Source organism: Phalacrocorax aristotelis, chromosome 2, assembly GCF_949628215.1.
Source record: "Phalacrocorax aristotelis chromosome 2, bGulAri2.1, whole genome shotgun sequence".
NCBI classification, from domain to species: Eukaryota; Metazoa; Chordata; class Aves; order Suliformes; family Phalacrocoracidae; genus Phalacrocorax; species Phalacrocorax aristotelis.
The window spans coordinates 30,471,905-30,495,047 of NC_134277.1; the positions used below are offsets into that span (position 1 = coordinate 30,471,905).

The 23,143-nt window shown below is 36.4% G+C and overlaps 1 protein-coding gene across 1 annotated transcript in view; it reads left to right on the forward strand.

Moving 5' to 3' along the window:
- The window catches only part of PHF14 (PHD finger protein 14), a 170,808-nt gene that overhangs the window by 127,166 nt on the left and 20,499 nt on the right, over positions 1-23,143 (forward strand). Inside the window, 1 exon segment of the mRNA XM_075082923.1 lies at positions 7,794-7,907. Coding sequence (XP_074939024.1) covers positions 7,794-7,907 — 114 coding nt within the window.

Consider the following 23,143-nt stretch of genomic DNA (forward strand, 5'->3'; position numbering starts at 1 on the left):
CTTTTTTGAGCTACATTCTATTTTTGTTAGAATAAAGCAGCTGCTTTTTGGAGCAGAGATCTTTTCAAGTGCTCAATCTTCTAGTTCAAGTTAAGTATTAGCCAAGTATTGTGAGGAAATTTGGTGTATGCTTTCTCCCAAGCTGCTGCAGTGGAGTAAAGCAAACTACTTTGGCCATAAATTGTCCAGCTTGACCCGGAGAGGTGGACGTAAAGTTTGCTGCTATACCTTACTCCCAAGTTGTCACTGCCTCAGCAAACCATGAACACGGAAAGTATGGGGCAATTTAAACAAGATTTGGAAAGAAATACATATGGAGTAAAACTATCTTTTAGAGAGACTGTATGAATGGATTGCTGCTGTCTGCCCCTAATAATTTCTGAAGGAAAACAACATTGCTTAACTGCAAACCCAAATGTAGCCTTACTAATGGAACAATTGTAGCTGCAGCACTGCCTTCCACAAGTAATAGCAGGTGGCTTTGTGCATTTGTTGTTTAGAAAATCTTGTTTTAAATGTGAGGTGCCTGTTTCATTCTGTAACTATGTTGAAGTCAACAGCTGCAGTTATATGCAACACCCATACAGCTACACAGTAAGCACCACATTTACCGTGGCTGTAGGTGCTTGTGATGTGTTTGAGAATTTATTTTGCAACTTTTGGTTTTGTGTTTATTCAGACGGGGAAAAAAGGGTCGGAGAGATCAGAGCTGTACAAAACGGGCACAGGGAAGATGAAATGTCCTGATCCAGCAGTAATAAATTCTCTGTGTGTTGTCTTAAAGAGCTTTTACAACTCCATAAAATAACTTCTAAAACTTGGTAAAATTTAAAATAAGGAAAAAAAAAAACTTTCTAGGCTTTAGTGTATGCCTGTAACCTAATTCATAATAAGAAAAAATAGCAGAACAATATATAGAAAGTGGTGTGCACAAAAAATGGAGAAGTACTGAGCTACTCTTACAGGCACCGATAATGGCATAGTACAGCAGTCTTGCAGGTATTTTAATATCCTGCAAAAGGATATTTATATAAAATCTGTTGCTCTGGTGCACCAGATAATTACCAAATTATCAAGACACAGGAGCTTTAGCACAAAAATGATAGTGATTGGCTTCCTCGCTTTATTGAAGAAATTCTAAAAATTCCTGGTCATGATGTTCGTGTTTGTACAGAATTTTTTGCCAGTAGTTTGAGCCATACTCTACCTGTGATCAATGGTATTTAATCCTTGGCAGTAACAAGGAAGCTGTATTCCTTTGCATTATACGTATGAGGTGAGATCAGTGTGGTGAATCTATATTTTGAAGTTTAATATTAGTTTTTGTATCCTAACGTGGTTTTATTAATCGCAGTGTTTTAAGAGTTGATTTTATATACATTTCAGTGAATTCTGGGGTCAGAAAATGTAGCTATTGAAACGGTAGCTAAAAGAACAGCTTTTGAATGTTGGGAAATAATGATGAGAAAGTAAAAGGGAAATACAATAATCTAAGAGAGTTTGAGTTGAAAGGTGGAGAATTAAGTCCATAGAGAGGTAGGATTAGTACACTGAGTAATGGAAATGTAGCAAATACGTGAGTTAGAAAGAGGAAACTAATTCAGGTCCTAGAGGTCAGTGAATGGTAATAACTTCAAATGGTAAAATGTTCTCCTATTTGCATGTGATAAAGTTGAAAGAATAAATAAGAAAAACATTATTTTGAGAGCGTTCTTTCTGGCTTTAAATATATGTACATTTTTTTCCATTTGAAGGAGGCATTCAGAGAAAACACAACCCTGTTTCCTTTCATACTTTGTTCAAACACTTAGAGTAAAATACTAGCAACAGTAGCATCCTTATTTTAAAACAACCATAAAAGTGGGAATGCACCCTTTGACACTTGGAAATGTAGGTAGATTTCAAAGATGCAAGCTTGCTTTGTCAGTGCTGTAGTTTATAGAAAGACAGAGGGATAATAAACTGAAACAGATGGGTATTTATTGGAAACTTCATGTAAATTTATTAGTTCCTTCGTATTGCACAGCGTGTTTGAAGATAAAAAAGTGTGAAGCTAAAGAATGTAATTAAGTTTCCATATTTAGAAAAAAGAGAATTATAAAAGGTTTTCCTTTGTTTCTGTCTTTAGAAGAGGGCAGAGGTTTTAGAGCTAGCTTAAGGTTTATTACCTGAACCGAGATAGTTTCAGAGTCAGCTGAGAATGAGGCCCTGTTGTGTTGACAGTGTATAAACATAGAAGTCATCGTCCCCTTCTCAAGAGAGAGAAAAAATAGCCAAGGACATATCAACGGCGTTGCCTCTGTGACTGGCAGCATAGGAGGTTAGCGCATGTACGTTAAAGGTTGCATTTGTAATTTCCTATCTTTGGAGAGGGCAGAGGAAGAGAGGAGATTGTCAGTTGTTAAATAAACTTGTTATAAGGAGAGTGACAAAGGCAGAACAGAAAGAGGAAGGGAAATTTTACAGCTGCAGAGTGTGACTTAGAAGTTTAAAGCCCACGTTCTTACTTCATTAGCTAATACAAGGTAAAATCCTAGGGATGGCAAAGTGATTGATTTCACGTGTAAGTAGATTGAGATAAACGCGACATTTCTCCTGGGGATTTACTTTGGCCACCTGTGAACTGTGGAGAACTACAGATATCTTGTCTTCACTAGATTTTACCAAATTCTGGATAAGATGTGGCGAATGCTTTCAAAGCATGCCGCTGGGGTGTAAGAGAGAATAAGGACGGGTAGGAGTGGTCGGTCAGCTGACGGAGGGGTGTTCTGCAGTCTGGGCTACAGAGGCGCCTTTGGTCTGACCCAGGAGGGCTTTTCCTGTGCAGCACTAAAAATGATACTCTGTGAGGCTACAAGCACTTTAGCACTTCAATAAAAATGTGCTGATTTCTTCCCGTAGGCCTTCAGCCTTAAGAAGCTGGCTTCATGTTTCAGAAAGGGCTTTTTTTGGTTCCCTTTTGTAAGTCTAAAGGGGGAGAAATATTTCTACTTCGTTACTGTTAGAAGTCTTTGTTAGTAACTTTGGCTTGCAGTTCATTACCGCAGTCATGTTTTCAGAGCCTGGTGTGAGAGATAAACCCTTTGCAAATGAAGACAGCATCCATTTTCTTTCTACCTCAGGCCACACAGAATTGATTGGGGTAATAAAATGACAGTACCATGTAATATACTGACGGCTCTTTAATTTGAAAACTAGTTCCAAGCTGATTCAAAACTTGTTTAAAGTTAATTTATGACTTGCGTAATTTTCAACTGGACCAAGGTGAAGGATGATATATGAAAACTGATGCAGAGTTAACATAATATATTCAAATGTGTCAGCTTGAAATCATCGAGAAAGGGTTTGTAGGCTGATTTGTTGTGATTCTTCTTTAGCTTTGTTTTGTTTTAAAGCAGCAATGGCAGAAAAAATAGCGGATGCTTGGCTGGCATAAAAACCATTGTAAAAAACTATTTCTCCATCATCGTGTTTCAAATGCAACTTCTTATGCTCTCTAGCAAAGTATTTTATGCATACTTCTTACTATACATCAGTTCTTCATTTTCTTCAAAATCGGAAACTGTAGAGTTTCTATTTCATATGAGTCAACATCTGTGCTGTCAGTAACATGGACTGGTAAACAATTACAGTATTTTGTTACCATAACATTCTGTATGAATATACATGTCTGTATATACATATCTGTATCCTATTTACACATAGAATATATATCTGTATAAATGTATTGATCTGGTATTTAATGGTCTGTTTTTTAAAAAACAAAAACAGTCAAGTCATTAAATCAAGCCACAACATCAGCATAGCATAAAATGTAAATATTTTCCTCTGAAATCTATGACTTCTGTGTAGCTCACAAATGAAATCCACATCTGTTCTGTATGCACTATTGATTTTTCAGTGTCCTGTGCCAGTGATACTTCTTCACAGCAAAGGACGACACTAAAAGGACAATGTTTGCTTCTACTGCAGTAGATGCAGATAGCAAATATGCCAAATGGGAGGAAGGGGAGAAAAGAACTGAAGGCTTTGAGGGAGGGATGCACTTTGCACCTTTGATTTCTTACCTCCTACCAGTCACTGTCACCTTTGATCTCTGCTGACCTAAATTAAAAAAAAAAAAAAAAAGCTGAATGTCCAAGACTCCAAAGTTAGCCATCTACACTTTTGTGTCTGCTGCCAGGACGAGCAAGCAAGTTTCATCCCAGGACTAGAATATCTGATTTGTTATGTATTTCCTATTTCTGTCAACATGTAATTCAAATACTTTTTTTTTTTTTTCCAGAACTGTAATCGATTCAAGCCAATGCTGTTGTGGTATCTTAAACTGCATGAACATTTAGGTCATCTGAAAAGAGGCATAGTTCAAAGCAGGGTTTTTTTTCTTCCGTAAACATAGTACAATGTCAACATATTTCATGTTTCCTCTTCAAGGTTTCATAAGTCCAAGAAAGACCATGTTCTGAGGAGCTTTCAGCAAAATCAGCATTGTGCAGAAAAACTGTAATTACTGAGCCCTCTGAATTTATTTGTTTATGATACACTTACAGTTTGATAAAGAATTTCTGTATTTTCAGGAAACTGGAAGTACCGCTTAATAGTGGTTTTCCCCAAAATTTATTAATCAATATAGTTAAATATTGTGATCCATTAGAAAGCTATGTCATGATCTGTCCAACTTGAAAATGCAGCTATGTGAACTTTCATATGTAGGTTGGGAAATATAATAATATTTTCATGAAATGGGAAGGGCTTAACCCTAGAAAAAATGTGTACCAAATTGCCTACTGTGTAGTTTACATATCCATGAACAGTCATGTCCATCACCGCTACGACTGAGACTTACAGATCAATGAGAAGTGCCATTGACATGGTTTTCATCACACAAGGCCTTGAAAAAAGAAAGAAGTGACTTTCTGCAAAGTTGGTCCTGTATGTTATGGTATCAGTAATACTTACGAAGGACAACAAACTAATTATAATTATTTTTGAAATACATTTTTCCTTTTAACACTTTTTCAATAGAAATGTTGTTTTAGGTCAGAGATACAGATATTTTGCTTTAAAAAAGCAAACAATACTAATAGTCTTTCAGGTTTTTTTTATTTGCTGAGTACAAGTCGCGGTACCAGCATTTGATACCAGAACTATTACTCATTTGGCCATGTACTCATAACACACTGAGAAGAAGCTCTTTGAAAGTTCTCACTTGCACCTTGCAGCATTTTTATCGTTGTGCCTTACATGAAAGGATCTCATTCCGCTTAGTAAATATGTTTATTTTTGAAAGCTGTACTTCACATGTTGCCGAGCTTGTTCAGGGCAACATAGATTGCCTTTCTTACGTGCTCTATACAGTTTTCTGAAGAAGGGACGGCAGTGTGAAAAGATATAATAAAACCAGGGTAATTGGAAAGGGACACGCATTTTCTCAGCTTGGTTTCTGAATAATAAAGTAAATTTGATTTCCATCCATCTGCTTAAAAATGGAAGTATTATGTTAGCTAGCTGGTTCTTAGGAAAACTATTGAGAAGGACAGCCAAGCTTCTTGGAAAGAAGATATTCGAGACCTGATGGGGGAAGAGAGTCTGTGACGTGCTGGTCCTGTTGAGGCAAGAGGAATGGAACAGGAATGTATGTTTACCCAATTGGAGTTGCTCAGACCATTTTTGAAAGTCATCATTTATTACTTTCAAAAATCATAAGTAACAAAAAAAAAAAGTTGCTACTGCTATCTGGCCACAGGTAATAGCAACATAATAAAAGTTTATTCAGATGCAAAAGGGGGGAAGAATGCAAAGAGAGAAATCACTGAGCCAAAGAATTCAGACAAGTATATCATCTTCTTCCAGCAGATGTGGTTGTTACTTTTGATTTTCGTAAGTAGTGCAGAAGAGCTTCTGGAAACATATTGAGCAGATAACTTGCATGGCGATGATTTAACTTCCCAGTTCTCAAGGAGAAAACAAAGCACTACTTTTCAGTACTCAGAGTCAGTTTATGGCTAATTGGGTCAACAAGAAGAGATAGTCTCATCGTCATAATTTAATGGGAACCAAACTGAGGTGGCCTTTGAGAGAGAGGACATTTGCCTGTGCAAGCCCAGATCTGCTACCGAAAACAGCAAGCTGTCAGGATGAACATGATGCAAAGTTTATTTTGATGGCATATAGAGCATGGGGCTTTTGTAGACTCAGTAGAGGAAAATCAGACTTTTACTATCAGAATGCTAGAGATGTATCTCCTTGTAGTTCACTGCCGTGGTGTTGATATTCTTTTGAGGAACTGAGAAAGCTGAAAAATAGTGTTTTATTATTCCTGTCATGGAATTACTTGGGATAGTAGCTCTGCCAAGTCTCTCATTTTAACTTTTGTTCCATAGATCCAGTGGTGCTTATGCCCTTAAAACAGTTCAGTGCCATGGCAATTGGACTTCATTGTTAAGATTTTATTCAATAGTATTCTTTAGTGATTGCTGAAAGCTGATTTTTCCTAAAATGTCTTCCTCATACCAAGCCTTAAACTTAAGTTTCTAGGCCACAGAATGGGCCAGAATATCCTTTTTCTAAGTCACAGAGAGGTAGTGCAATGAGAAAGGCATAAAAAGTTCCATTTGAAATATTTAAACTCGGCAGCTATTTTAAAGGGATTCACCTGAAAATGTACAAAACAGAGATACTAGAATATTCCCCCTCCAGGCAAAGAGATTTTTCCAACTTTCTTTCCAGTAACCCCCTCCATGCATGAATTCTTTTAAATATCTGGTCTTGCTTGTGATCCTCCATGTGATTCAGTGATGGGTATTGGACCACAATGTTCATTTTTTCCCTTCCAACAGTCCAAACATACATTGGGCTAAACAGCAAATGCTGAATATTATCATTATGAAATTTTAATTTACTTTTTAGAGGTTATTATGTTGAAAAACTTAATAATGAGCTTTGCAGCTTGCAGTTTCCAAAAGTATAATCTTGATTTCCTTGCAATTAATGACTGTAGAAAGAAAGCAATATATCAAAAGCACATATTCTGCTTACTAAGCGATGACATCTAAAATATCTTCTGTAATGAGCATTACAACAAGCACAGTAGAGATAGTAGTGATTAACAGATTTTTTTTCTCTGTAGTAAAATATCTCAATCTATGCAGTTATCAAAACAACTGTGTGAAGCAGTGAAGGTATTAAAGTGTTTTTTGTTTTGACTGATCTAGTCATGTTGCATTGCAAAGTCAAGGTAATTTGGAAAATAGAATGTAAACTACTTAGGAATTTTTATTATATTTATTTCACTGTAGTGTTAAAGTTACTAATAGACAGCAACTGTGCTAACTTTAACTTTTCTAACTTTAACAGGTTGTATGCTATATCAATTTGCAGTGATAAAATACATTTGTGGGGGGTTGTTCTGGCATGGTCCCAGCTGTTTTGCAGAAATCTCCATCTTGAATAAGGGGAGGAAATGTAATATTCCCTTCCTTGCAGTTCAGGAACAGGGGTAGGTATGGGCAAAACAAGCATGCTTATTCAGAACTTTGCACTCTATATAGCTATTTAATAAGTCTTATAATGCACTTGTGAAGAAAGCATTACCATTTTAAGAGAAAACGTATGGCAGATGTTTTTGCCTCTGGGATAAAAGGAGTTGCCCAGTGTAAAAAGAGTAGAGTTTGAGACCTCAAGTATTTTTCATTTCACTGTGCTTAGAGCGCAGTTCCTCTGAAAAGTCTCATTTTTATGGCGTGCCACATGAACACGCTGCTGAGGGGTCTATTTGTCTCTGTTGCCCTCAGGACTCCGAGCCGTCAAATGAGGTGGTCTCAGAGGCCCCAGGTAATGTGGTACCCTCTACCTCAAGAAGTAGCTCTGAAGAGCTGGTATCCATGGCACAGAAACATCCAGAAGAGGTAGGACATTCTGTGTCTCTTCTTTTCCAGATTAACTGTTGGGGGATACATGTTTGCCTCTGTTTTTCATGCCTAGTGTTGTTTTACTCACAGCAGAGACATTTTAAAGCTAAAGCTCAATCTTATCCTCCCAAACCAACAACATGCAAGACTGAGGTAAATCTCAGGACCTTGATTAACGGTACCTATGAGCCAAGTATATCCCATCTGCTACCTTTTCAATAGTGTTTCTTATTATCAGTGACTGGGAAAATAGTTTTCTTTTGTTCCTGTCTTTCATGCCATGACAGTAACAGGAGTCCCAATAGATTCTGGCAAATTAAACTTTATGATACTAAAGAGTCAGAAGTAAAATTTATACATAGGTGTATAGGTAGATGTAAAGCTTTTGTCATCCTTCACTAAATTTAAGTACAGCTAACTGATGGGTTGTGCCAAGGCAAGACCCTCGCTAATATTGTGCCTTTTTTGTGCCCTTGTTTTCCAAAAAATGATACTAGATGGTAATAATGTAGTATGATCATAAGTCCAGGCTCCCTGTTGTTATAAGAAAAGGTGCCAGCTTGTAAGGTAGTTCCATAAAGTAGCCAATGACTTGGGGGTTTTTCTGTCCCTGCAATGCATACTTGTCACAGTACAGCACAGCTGGAGGAGAGGCTGTCTGCACAATTCAGACTCACAACTTCATTTTATGGTGGCAATCATCCTTTCAAAGAACCATTATTATCCTTAAATTAACCATTCCTGTGAGAAGGAATTCCTTCATTTGGGGTAGCCTTAACATTACTAACCTTGGCTTCCTCAAACAGTTTAGTTATTATTAAAGACATTCCAAGTACGAGGTAATGTAAAGACTAGTCTTTCTTGTCTTTTCTTAGATTTCTTTAACTGTAATCTTCCTGGTAAAGGAGAGTATGAAATACTAGCCATAGGAAATAGTGCCATTTATCAGTTCTTCAGTGCAGCCTTTAGATAATTATCAAATGCCTTCTTGAATTTCTCCTTTCCTCTGATAGTCTTGTCACTTTGTCTGAAGAAGAGGGAAGTCTGCAGTACAGGGCCAGGAGAATTAAGAGTGTCTTCTGGATTAAGACCAAATAGGTACTTCACTTATTTTGGAGTATCACCACATATTCTAAGATAGAAAGTCAGGTTATCACATCTAAGCAGTCCTGAGGATAGACTTTTAGTAAGGATAAGCTTTTAGTAATACTTTTGTTTATATTCTTGAGTAGAAAAGGGACCTCTAGTCTATGGAGGGCCATGGGTTCTGCCTTTTAAGTCTCAGCTTTGCAAACTTATCTCATTCCACTGGAGAAATTAAAATTACGAGCACAGATGATACTTAAAAATAGAGGAAGGAAATGTGCTGCAGAAAGAGGAATGAAACATGGTTAGTTAGTAAAAAGTGACCGGGAGGAAGAGGAGTGTACAGTTTTTGCTTTTGTGGAATAAAAACCAGCTAAACTGGGTGGGGAGAGGAAACTTCAGAGAACTGAAAGGTGGAAATATGCCTTCTGAATTTTACTAAATATCTCAGTAACAGTTTATGTTGAAGCTGTTTTACTGAATGCGGGGTCATAAAGTATTATATGTGTTTTATAAGGGAATGAGACTTTCTCCAATCGTATTTACTGCAGTTAAAATAAAAACAGAGAGGTGAGTCAGAAAGAGTTTTTTGGTTGAATTTGCAGGGAACCTTGAGAGGGGAGCACCAGTATGCTGATTTTCCAAATTCAGAGCCCACCTTGAAACAACCCATCTAAGTTACACATGGGTAAGTCAACACAGTAAACAAACATCTGTGAATTACACCCTAAAAACAGGTCAATAGAAGTGTTTGCAGAGCTTTACTTCAACTAATGCCTTTTTTATTTCTCATTTTATTTGAAGTCTCCTGGTACATCGCTCCCTTACATTCTTTCAGTATCTGCTTAGTGAGTTAATATTTGGAGTTAACTACAGCTGCTAACTGATGCATTATTTGTATAATGATTCATGTCCCATCTGAATTCAACCCACCAGTATTGGTGAGAAGGCAGTTGTTAAGGAAAAACTCAAATGCAGCCATGAAAAAGAAACAGGAGAAAAGTTTAAAGAGGGCAAAATGGCTAACAGCTAAGTATTTCAGGAAGGTGGAGTCAAATTGAGAAGGATGTGGAAAATGATGTTCAAAAAGAGTCTTGGACTTGCAGAGGTGAGGAGAGACAACTTCTAGTAGACAAAAGTAAGGAAAATCCCATGAGTTGCCTCATTAATTTGTATAAAGTGTAGTTTTTTCCTGCTTACTATTTGGTTTCCTCTTAGATAGGCCAGTCTGAATCTAGCAGTTACTGGTATCATCAGTTTGCGGGGAGACATTTGATCACTCAGGTGAGGCTTTGTTTTGCTTGTCCAGTTGTTCCTCCTAGTAGAAACAATGGTTGAATATTGAGTTCTACTCATAAGAAGGGCAGGGTGGCATCCATTCCTCTTACTGCCTCCCTTCTCCCCAGCCTCTTTTCATGCTTTAAAATCAGATTTAACTCTGTGTAGGATAGGGACAGTGTCCAGCTATGTGGCATATGACAAAAGCCACTGCAGAAATAATTAGCACGTTGGGTGTTTAGATTTAGATACTTGTGAAATTTTTGTACCTCTGAGGGATTCAAGAAAGTGTGTGTATTCATCAGTGTTTTTCAGATGCAAAACCACTTTGGGTTATAAAATGACCAAGATGTGTTTAAAGTTAGAAAGACGCCTTATTCTATGTTTTCAAACGCTGTGCAATCCTCAATAAAATTTAAGTTGTGTAGATTTGAATCCTTGAATGTTTTAATTAGTATCCATACCAAAATAAGGAAGTTTCCTGTGTGACTGATGAGTTAATATTATATATTTTTATTGTCTTTTTAAAGAATTGGAATTGAAAAGTGGAACTGAAAGAAAAATTCCATGCACTTCAAAGGGGAGAGGTGTGCCAGCCTAATTTCTGTGCCATTTCACTAGACCTTCTTAGCAGTTTCTTAGGAAACTGCAGAATAACAGTGCTTTTCATAGAATGTTATAGTAAGTTATAAAGTTTTGGTGGTTTCCCTCCAATAGTAACAGTTAAAAAAAGAATTTTGTTCCCACAGCCCTTTCAAAATTCAGAACTGCACTACTGTTGGTATGCCCTGAGTCAATACGTTAAATTACATCTCTGATGTCACACATGCTTTACCATGAACTGATGAAAGAAAATTCTCTGGACATGTTGATTACTTAACTTTCAGAGCTTTTAAAATGTTCTAAATGTATGGATACGCTTGTTTGAATAACACTGCAATCGTTTGATAGAATTGAAAGGCTGATTGGTTAGATTTCTTGACCCTTACTCTGGTTTCTGTGGTCAGTTTCATTGTGCCTCTGGCAGTTGCAGTGTATTTAGTAAATATAATTATATAGCTTTTTAGATTAATATACAGTGATATTGAAGAAAGTGAAGATGTGATGTTAAAATAGTTTTACTTTCCCTTTTTCATGCAGTGGCTAAAAAGCAAGATGGGTGGGCTGTATCTTGATACCATTTCTCATAAGCAACACTTCAATCCACAGGGAGTGATGGTGTTAGTGGTAGGTTATCTAAGTAAGAAGAGACAAGTTTTGACAGTTCCCTTAATCCTGAGTCTCATAAGAGACATATCCTCTTCTTTAATTAGAAATAAAATAGAAATACATGAGTTATGTGTATTAATTTCCTTTGCCGATCCTGTGACAAATCAGTTAATCATGTTTTAATAGTGTAAGCGTAAAGGCTAACAGAGCTGTTCTTTCTGAATGGCTGCATTGGCAGAGCAGTATGGATATGGATGAAATGCTGTGCCATTGTCTCTCTTGGATTAAAAAAATGAATTAAACAAACAACCAACTTCCTACTTTCCCCCACAAAAAAAACATGCATATATGTTCTGGAGTATTTTAGGGTAAAATATCAATGATGTGATGGTAGCATATGAACATAGGTAGCTTACGTATCTGTGGTGCTTTCTGAGTGCTCTATTAGTATTATAAACGCTATGCAAAGCATTGTGATTCTCAGCTAAAGAAAGATTAAGATAGGTGCCCATTAATCTGTTTCTGAACTAGTAGAGATTCAGCACTTGCAGTTTATCTGGATAGAGCACAGACTTTTTTCCATTAATAACGTACAGCTGAAGTATGAGGTATAGTATTTTGTTTTACCGGAAAAGATGTGTCCCACACTTAAGTCATCTTGTGTGTCCAAAGAAGGGCAACAAAGTTGGTGAAGGGTCTAGAGAACAAGTCTTATGAGGAGCGGCTGAGGGAGCTGGGGTTGTTTAGTCTGGAGAAGAGGAGGCTGAGGGGAGACCTTATCGCTCTCTACAGCTGCCTGAAAGGAGGTTTTAGCGAGGCAGGGGTCGGTCTCTTCTCACTAGTAACAAGCTATAGGATGAGAGGAAATGGCCTCAAGCTGTGCCGGGGAAGTTTAGGTTGGACATTAGGAGAAACTTCTTCACCAAAAGGGCTGTCAAACATTGGAACAGGCTGCCCAGGGAAGTAGTTGAGTCTCCATCCCTGGAGGCATTTAAAAGAAGGGTAGACGTGGTGCTTGAGGATATGATTTAGTGGTGGATTTGGCAGTGATAGGCTAGCGGTTGGACTCGATGATCTTAAGGGTCTTTTCCAACCTTAACGATTCTATGATTCTATGATCTGCTCTTAGCCATAAGTATGGCACAAGCGGCTTAAAAGGATTATAGAATTTAGTGTTGAAAGCATTACATTATTCTTGGAAAATCTGCGGCAGCCATCTGAATTATTTAATATACCAGCAAAGGGAATGTTTCCTAATTTTTATGAACACAATTGGCAGCTGATATTATCTTTTGTTTCTTGAGCTATCTTCTTTCCTTGATCTCTGGATAAAAGTTTTCCCAAAAAGTCCCATTGCCTCTTCAGGTTAGTATAAAAAGAGATTTTTTTTTTTAAACCCAAAATTATAAACTTCATCAGCAGAGCATCCAATCCATCCTTAGGCTATTTTATTACACTGAGGTGTTTGCTTTATAAACGAAGTGTGACATAACATGTTCTGAAAGAACTGAATAAAAATTCATTCCATTTCAAAGCTTGTAATATTGCTGTGTGATATTTTCTCCATCTTCTATTATTAGAAGACTGTTAAATAACTGGATTTCCATCACTGACATCTTTCATTTGAGAAAATAACTCAATGATGATGCAGAATAAGCATTGGCAAGAAGCAAGAAGATGATTTGCATTCTTAGAGAAAATATACATTTGTATATCTAGCTATCTATAAATGCAAAGCTTTTACGCTTGTGCTTGTGAAAAGGCTGTGCATTCTTTTCTAAACTTCGTAGGCATAACAATATTTTCCCTCTGTTCTGTGTAGCTGCTAGCTTGAACTCATTTAACAAAAGAATTGTGTCAGACTGTTGTTGCTATAAATAGGTTGTTCTTCCTGACACACTGTTGATTGAAGACAAAAAAGAAATACAGTTACCCACATAGAATGGGTTGGACTGCATTTTTACTCTAGAACACTACATTTTTTGTTTAACTGTTACAGAGCTCTGCTGCTTAGAGAAGTCATTGCAAATTTCCACACTGTTCGGACCTAGAAGACTGTTTTTCTGATGAAAAATCACAAGTACCAATTTACTAATTGTTCTGTATCATAGATAAATAATCCTCCTTTATACCAGAAGGTGTAGGCCTGTGATTTCAGAACAGAAGCTGATATGTAGCCTGAACCTGCTGCTACACTGAGACTGGGATGTTCATTTTGGGCAACTTCACCAGTGCTACATGGCAGGCTTGAACAAGGAGAAGAAAATATATTAGGTCGTCTGTGTCATCCATCCCCCAATAGACACAGGACTGATCTCTTGGTTGCACTTGTTAGCTTTTTATTCTGGTTTTAAAACTTCTGAGCAATGGTGGTTTTCACACTTTCAGAGCCTTTTCCCTTACACTACTGTTCAAAGCGCCTTACAGAAAATTTATTGCGCCTCTCTTCTTTGTTTTCTTTGTGTTGCAACTCTTCGTTGTGACAGATTGCAGATCTGAAATTGCTGTGCATTTAGAATATTTTCTGGACCTAAGTCAGATTCATTGTAGAGAAGACTGAAATTTAGTTACTTGGCTGAAATTTGGTGATTTGGCCTGTAATCCAACTCCTCATGTCAGATTGGGGGGTTCCAACCACCAGAGTCATTTATCAAAACAAAGTAGTTGAGTCACCTATTCAGATCATTTGGCACTCAGGAGATTTGTTTGATTTTACTTTTTATGCTTTTATAGGTAATTATTATGATTACAGTAGTTCCCATTAATATTTCATAACAAAAGTGCTAAGCCACCTGCCTAAAAAGCCTTAGAGTCTGTGTTAAAAGTGAATTACTAATGAACAGAGAAGAGAACATAATACCTTTGACTACTGAAGTGATTCCTCTGTAAAATAAACTGGGATATACAGTAAACATTCAAATGCTCTGGAGTTAGGAATTCGTATTTTCCATCTAATCTCCTGACATGACTGTTTTATGTAATCTTCTTAATAACAAAACATTAAGGTCGCAAGATGGCTGGAAAAATGCTGTCATGCAGTTCTGCTTTTGAAGTCAAAATTTATTTATGTATATTTAAGCTGTAAATGGCCTTATTGAATGAGGGCTGCTCTTAGAAGAACATTATTAATTTCAAAAATGAATTAGGTCTGTTTCAAATTTCCACAAATCCAAGACATTTTTCTTTATTTAGCCTTTTCACAGTCTCTGCCCTTCTTTAAAGTACATTCAGTCCTATATCATCTGTTACTCAGGAAGGTATTTAATACATGACTTGGCGTCATTTGCATTATACAAGAAGATTAACTTTACAAGCTCTGCTATTAATCTGAGTAGCTCTACATATTGACCTATGAAAGAACATAATTAAGTTAGCTTAATTAAGTTAATTAATTGTTACACTCTGATGAACTTACTATTGAGAGGAAATTAAAGGCAAATAGAAAATGGCATTCATTGGTTTGAAATCATATTTTAAAGGATTTTACAAAGATACATTATATTTAGATGACGAAAATATCTATTGTGTAACAACCAAAGCAGAGGCAATTAAAAATGTCAAAAGCTAAGAATCCCTGCAATATTCTCTCTTATTGCCTGACATTCTAAAAGCATGTTTTCTAAAAGCAATAAAAAAAGCATGCTAGGAATTTAGAAAATAACTGTTGTGGGGTTTTTTCCCCAATACCCAAATAATTGAATTCAGAAATTGACACCACTGTCTGCACATGGACTACAGAGAAAAGCACCTATAAAAGTTAGATAAGTGTTGTAATCTGACATCAGATTCTCGTTTGGGGGAGATAAAAGGGGAAAGGATTGAAAGACATCACAGGACAGCAAGCAGTACCCCATCAAAAGTACATACTCGCACGTCAGTGTAAGAATATCTTTCTCATGCAGTGATGGAGGGGAAAGGAGACGCTCCTGGAATTTCCTCCGCCAGCTACATTTCAGTTGTCAGGAGTGCCTGCAAGTTTGCTGCAGAAAAACATACAGGGTTACAGCACAGGTCCTGTGCACGAACAGACCCTCTGCATGACTCCAGCATCTGGGGTGTGTTCATCAGTCTTGAAACGCACTGATGTACCCTGGAGATCATCCATTCCAAGTAGCTAAATAAGAGAAAAATGGCAAAACATGCAAAAATGTGCCACAGTAAATGCTGCCAAATGAGCAGTTTATTAACCTGTGAGATTCATTAATTTTACCATGGCTTTAGTTTGAAATTAATTCATCTGAACAATTATTAGTTCTCTACTAAATCTTTTTCCCCCCAGATATATAGATTTTCTGGATGGCATCCTCAGTGATTTTAAGATTTAATGCTTTCTTTCTGTTGTAAAAATAATTATTTCAACTCAAGTGAAAACAGTTATTTTCCCTAAGCTATTCTTCTTTGGCATTTCAAGATCACATGAAAGGGTCATTGATCTGTGGATACATTCTCTGGAAAAATAGCAGCATTGAAAATGGGAAGCCAGTGGCATTTAGAATCACTTGTATACAAATTTGTATTCATATTCTGAATACAGACAAGTTGGAATTTCACTCCTTCAAAAAGAAAAAAAATCTTTCCTTGAATGATAGGAAAAAAATCTGAAATGTGCTTTAAACTGGATAGGAACAGAAGAAACAATTAAATTACAGCTACTGTATATTTAATAAGACATATTGTTTTTCATTAATACCTTGCCCACCAAAAAAAAAAACCAGGTTTAATTTTTGTAAATTCAATTTGAAATGAACATGTTGTTATATTTGGCCACTTTAAGGTGTTGTAGAACGTTAAACATCCAGTTGTATTCTAAGAAGAAAGAACAATTTTGATTTCAGCTTAAACAACATGCTATAGATCATAATTTTTTTTTTTTTTTTGGCTAGAGGAAGAGAGTAGAAAATGGAATGAAAAATTAGAATTAAGCCAGCTTTAGGTGGGAAAATAGCAAGTTGTACAAGTTGAAGGCTGTTCCCACCTGCTGTGTATTTTGATATCTGTACTGATGTGCGTGGACTTCAATGTACCTGTGTGCACTGTCTGGTCGGCTGGATTTTTATGAGGTATTCATGCCGTGGCATGTATGATGTCATGTAAGCTACTGCCGTCATTTGCTGTGTGGCACGTGTGATACACAATGGATGTTCTTTCCTGGAGGAAAGTAAACGTAACTCCTTTCTTCAATAAGTTATATACACACACTTAGTGTTCTTTTTTCTTTCTTTTCTGAAGGATTTATTATCTTCTCTCTTATCTGTAATATTTGAATGAAAAATTAAGCAAATACGTTCTCTGGTCATTGTATGCAGTGTAAATATTAGACTTCACATTGCACTATGTGAACGAAGCAATGATCCTTTTTCTAGGTGATATATAACGTCAGAAATTTTCTGTTCTGAAACGACGGGTTGAAAATATCATCAGAACCCTTTTAAGTTATTATAGTCTAGATTTCGGATAATGAAGCTTGAGTAGAGTTGAAAATTTCAATGTCGTCTTTAAGGTAGTGAAGATAAGCAGAGGTCAGCCAGTAGTCATTAATAACGTAGGTTTTATAGATTTTTCCCTACCCAGTTGTTTCAGGGTTATCTCTGAACTGCAGAGCAATCCCAATAGCGTCGCAATGCTGTGCTTCATCAACGTATTGTTTATGTAAATTTCTCACTCTTAAGCAGAATACTTAGATGTTGAATAGTTCGTATTACCTAAATTTTTTTAGCACAGTAGGATCAGTGGTACATTATTTATTAGAGTAGCTCTTTTTGCTATTAATGTGTATTTTTGTGATAGTCATACATACATTAATCAACCCTAATTAACAGTAAATTAAAACTGAATATATGTTAACACCAAGTATGTATTTTCTGAAGACTATGAAGTAGATTATCACACACCATTATCTTTCATAGCCCTCATTGACCTGCTAAATCCTTCTTAGGTGAACAGTTTTCCTATAAGTAATTTTATATTTTTTAGGAGGAGCTACTCGGCTATCTTTGTCTTCCCAAACCTCTAGATTACCTGGAATACCCAGAACTACATATTCTATGCCACAGTTACGGGCTTTGTTTTATTTAGAAACTGTGAAAATGTTACTGAAAATACAGTTAAATTCAGAGAGAGTTAGACTGTGATGGGGAGTAGTAACTTTGGAAGCTGGTTCTCCATTATCCAGTCCCAATGTGTTTTACTTTGGTAAGATGCTTGTTTAAATTGATTGAAGTCAGCACAGGAAATGGAAGATAAGTAGCGAAAATTAGCACCTGCCTTCTGCTAATAAAAAGACTTTTTTTTGTCCTCTCATAAGGGACTGCTCTGGTATTATTCAGTATTCTCCATCTACACAAAATAGGTGGAGATATGCCTATTGCACCACTTAGCTGGCTAAAATTATTTGTCTAAACCTCCTCAGATTGTGCCAGTGTTCACTGAGAAAGATGCTTGCAGGGGGCTTTTCAGGGCACCCAGAGCAGGCTTTAACCTAGGGGAATGTGTTTCACTGCTGGCTAAGACAGGAGCCTGGAGATGCCCTGCACTTCAGTAGCCAGCAGAGCAAGTCGTCAGTCACTTTACACCAGCCCAAGCCCACGCTGCTGCTGGAAGGGCAGTCTGTTACCACAGCCCGCCTGCTGGTCTTGTCGGACCAGAAGATGAGTGAGCTGGGTTGGTGGGCTGATCTGGCAGATGATGGGGTGACATCCATAGAGAGTGGAGGGGTTGCATAGCTCTGGTCCAGGACCTCCCTCTTCAGCCTGCAGTTAAACGGTTCAGGACTGACAGTGAGACTGCATTGTAATTTCAGTGCTCTAGAAAAAATTAAGTTAAAGTAGCCCTCAAAACACCTATGCGTGTTTCTGGCTTTAGTGTATTGGACAGTTCTTCTGTATTTATCCATGCAAAAGAAGCACTTTTTCCTCATTTCACAGTCCTTCCTCTCAGATTACCCCGCGAGAGAAGGTTTGTCATATTTGGGTTGTTCAGGAGATTGACTACAATTAAAAGCTACTGCTTAATGTGATTACTAATGAAAATCCTGGTCTTCTTTCTGCAAATTGGGATCAATTACTACTTGTAAAATTCTTAGGTGATTAGTTACACAAAATTTATACTGTGATTTGGTATCAAGAACTGCGGGCGTTGGAATGCACAGAAAATGGTATTCATGTGCTTGTATTCTTGTGACTTTTTTGTGCTCTTTATCAGAAGAGGTCTTTTTAGAGTATTAGTGCGCAGAGGCATATCCACACATTGCTTGTCTGAAATCTGTCACTGTTGGTTTGGATTCAGCAAGGTCTAGGGAACCACGTTAAAATCTATGACTCTAACCTGAGCATCCTCTCTCCTAAAACAGTAAATTTAAGTAGTAGGTTCTAATTCGGGAGAGGTTCACAAACGAAATTCCAAAATGAGAAGTCAGTGTAGAAAGTTGCCCTAAATCTGCACAACTGAATGACAACAGAATTGTTCCCTGTAAGTTTTCCGTACCTTTAACTGTACTTGACTTCAGTTTCCTCCAAATTTTCAGTAGACTTTTTGCATGTAGGCACTCACTATAGGTAAACTCAGTTAATCCAATATTGGTCACACAGGGTGGGTATCATGAAGGTAAATATCCATAGTTTAGGAGGATAAAGACAGGCTTTTAGAAAATACCTTCTTAGAGAGGTATAGCAGTAATCACAAAGTCAAGAATAAAGGCATATTTGTTCTAATGTAGTTCTGAATCTGGGAGGTATAGTACTCAAAATGGAAGACAAGATATGAAACAGTAGGAATCATGAAAAAAGAGAACATGAAAAAGGAACACAGAATTTTTTCTGCATTTTAGATGCCTGTTTGTATTCTCATTTTCTCACGGTTTATTTATATAGTTAGCTCTGGGAAAAAGATCTCAATAAGTCAGCATTTAAAAATGGAGTCAGCCATAGAATATTATTTGTGTGTGTGCATGCAGTGCAAAATTTTGGATGTTGGTTTCTGCAAAATGTTGCTTGTTTTAACACCATCTTTGTAGTTTGAAGGGTGGTATTTGGCATGGGAATAGAGGCAGAAATGATGCAGCGTCATTCAGAGCCTGTAGATAATCCAAAACTCACCACTGTTCATATTTTTGCCTGATAAGCAGCAGAGTAAAAATAACCCAGTTTTGAAGTCATGTTGTTACTTGAGAAAACTTTCAGTATCTGCAGAAGCACCAAGTTCCCCTTCAAAAGGGGAAGCACATAAAAACTTACAAAAAAATCAACCCAACCCCAGTTCCTGGTAAGAAAGATTGAGTAGAGGAAACTTCCTTCTTCACCACAAGTGTGACACCCTGCAAAATCTCTTCGTATGCCATGGAGGGAAATCCATTTTATCTCTTCATCCCTTCCTCAAGATCTCATGTAGAAACACTGAACACTTAGAGAAAATTTGAAAATAAACTTCTAATTGAATTATTTTATCTGAGATTGAAAGGTAGAAGAATCTATAGTGCTCTTTAAAATACCACCATTCCTAAAGTCTGTTTCCTACGTTCCTCCTATGATACCAAGTACTCCAGGTGAAATTTCTTTATCTCAAAGGTTATTGTATTTAGTAATAACATTTAATTTGGGAAACTAATAGGGATAAATTTGATCTTTTTCTTGCCTTCATCTTACAGTCCTCCTTAGGCATCTGCCTGTGGCCATTGAAGGTGACAAGAAACTCGGCTATATAAACATCTGTGTTACCCAATGCAGCTCCTTATTTCTTTATGTCAAAAGTTAACCTGCTAGTGTCCAGGTGGAGTGATGAAGCCAAGAAATAGCGTCAATAATTAAAACTTTTCAGATGCATCATTGCACACGTGGTGTGGTTTCTGTTTTTTTTTTCTGCTAAGTTAATATCTATGTTTATATTTCACTGTTTAATACAAATGTAGCACCTTGAGAAGATGGCTTAGCTGATTTTTCCAGAGTATTATAAGTTTAGAACTTCCTGATTTTCATTTACTGAATGAATGCTAGTTTATTTTAATTCAAATCAATATGCATTTTAATTTGAATTTAATAAGCAAGAGGTCTTTATGTTACAGTCTGTGAAGCTCCTATAACACAAATTAGCGAATAATTCAGTTATATATCATGCTTTTCTCATGGCAATCTTACCCCAAGAGCTTTTCATTTTGAGTATTTATTTTTAACTCTATAATTTGTAATGTGAATACATTTTGATTTTGTCATGAGGGCTATATGGTTAAAAGCAGTGAATCAAAAAAAAAATTATCCTTACCTCAAAGAGCTTCCATTTCTAGTACACACAACTAAACGTGGATAAAAAATTTTTAAAACATCAAGTTACATTAATGTTTACTGCATTTTGGCTAGGGCTTGCACTTAACAGGAGGGGTTTGCTTTTTTTAAAAGGAAAGACTGATAGTAAGACTGATACTATTGTTTCAAATATTGGGAAATTTCATGTTTTTTCCTACAGAGTTTATTATTCAGCAGTTTATAATAGCCTCCACTTCTCTGCATAATATAGAAACTTAAGTTAGTAATAGAAACAAGATTAAAGACAGTGAACAGATCGCTTAATGGAACAAATGAATTCCTAGTTTTATTAATTGGTAAGCTTAAGCTAGAGAAGTGTTGCCCATGTAAACTGGGAAAAGGAAGGCTGTTTACATAAATATTTTTCCACTTTTAAAGCATGTCATTAATAGACTTCATCAAATCAGACCAAGGGTCTGTATCAGGCAGCTTCATCATCCATGTAGTCATGAAGTGAATGTCATCAGAAATCACTGGGCTTAAACACTTATCAGCTCAATATGATAAAATGACTGCATTTTTATTTACACAATAACCTCAAATCCTCATATTAAAAAGTGGCAAATTTTTTTTGCCCTTTGCTGTTCTATGTGTGACACATGTAACAATTATTCATCATTCCATAATGGATCATTTTTATCAGAGTCCTGTGTCTTTTCTGTATATATAGAATAAATATTTATGTTTTCTCATTTTTCTGAACTAGAAGATACTGATAGAATAGGTTTGAAGTGTCAACTATAATTCATTGCCTGCAAAGAAAAGCTTTATACTGATACTGTGTGAAAGAAAAAGAATATCTAAATCATTTCAGCAGTGAGCTTATAACCAAGATAATATCAGCATTTTCCTTCTTGAAAATATATCTGCCATAAATTAAAGGAGGTCTTCAGTATTTTATTAAAATGCTTCTGACAAGTTTAACCCCATCTTCAACAGGAATGTATATATGAATATGAAAACCTTTTTTGTAAAGGAAAGTAAAGGTCAAGTGAAAGTTAAAACAAGCTTGCATTAAACTTCATACTAATTCTGCGAATGTTTTATTTAGGACACGTTAAGAAATTATGATGTCTATTTAGTATCAATCTAAAGGTACATATTTTATTGTTATAGAAAGCTTAAGATATACGTAGCACTTTACTATTTTGTACAATAGTGATATAGCTGCAAAAAAGCCCATAACATATGTGTATACTGAGAATATTTCAATGAACTCTTTAGTTACAGTTAGCCTTAGCAGTAAACATAATAGAGGAGAGGTGCATATTACAGTGTATAATTATGTTTAAATATATTAAATATATACATAGCAAAATAATTGGGTTAATAAGAATATAATTAGAATTCAAAATATGTTTTTAATGAAGCATTTTATACACAAATACTACGGTTTAGTATCTTAACACATTTTCAGCTATGCTTCCAGTTTCTTTAACAAGAAAATGCAGGAAAGTGTGGTACTATTTGTAATGAAGTAATAGCACAAGAGGAAACTTTTATGTGATGAAGCCTTGCACCTGTTCTGCTGAATTCATTTAAAGGGTCATATACAGCCATTCTCTGACAAGGGGAGAAATGTTCCCCCGTCCCATTCAGGGGCAAGTGGTTAAGTTTCATGCTTTCTTTGTGAGTGCTCCTTCCCCAAGCCCCGAGCTGCCGCAGCAGCAGCACCTCCCACATTTACAGCCACTTGCTCCGTAAGTCCAGCTGCAGCTGGAGAGTGCGCATCTTCTGAGAGCTGCTGTCCAAGGCACTTGGTCAGAAGAGACATCTCTTTTCTGGAGCCAGTCACACCCACAAAAGACCCAAAGCATCCATCACAGGCTGCAAATAAGTAGAAAGCAGAAACAACGTCTCAGTGTTCCTGAGGTATATGAGAATTTTACTTTGAACTCCAAGTGCTTTTTCTCCGGCAGTAATTTTAACTTTAATCACTGACTAGTATCACATCACACTGATGTTGAAACAAGCTGGAAGATTTTGTAAGGTCATGTATTTAATAGGAAACTTAAGAAAATATAATTTTATGAGGTATACCAAGCATTTCAGTTTAGAACTGCTGCCTAGAGACTTGGTAATTGTTTTCTTCAAAAAATCAGATATTAAAAGACAATGTGAGAATGAATCCTTCCTTTCCATGACAGAAACACAGAAGCTGTTCTTCATTTTGGAAGCAATTAGTATGTTAGGAAGATCATTATTGTAAAGCTATGCATTTGTCCCTGCTAGTGACATGAATAAAGTAAGCAATCTTATGGTATTTGCTGTTGTCAAATTGCATTAGCATCTTAGGCATGATAAGAATGTCATTAATTTGAAACTAAAATTAATTACTATGATAAGGCAATAAAACTTGTTTAATAC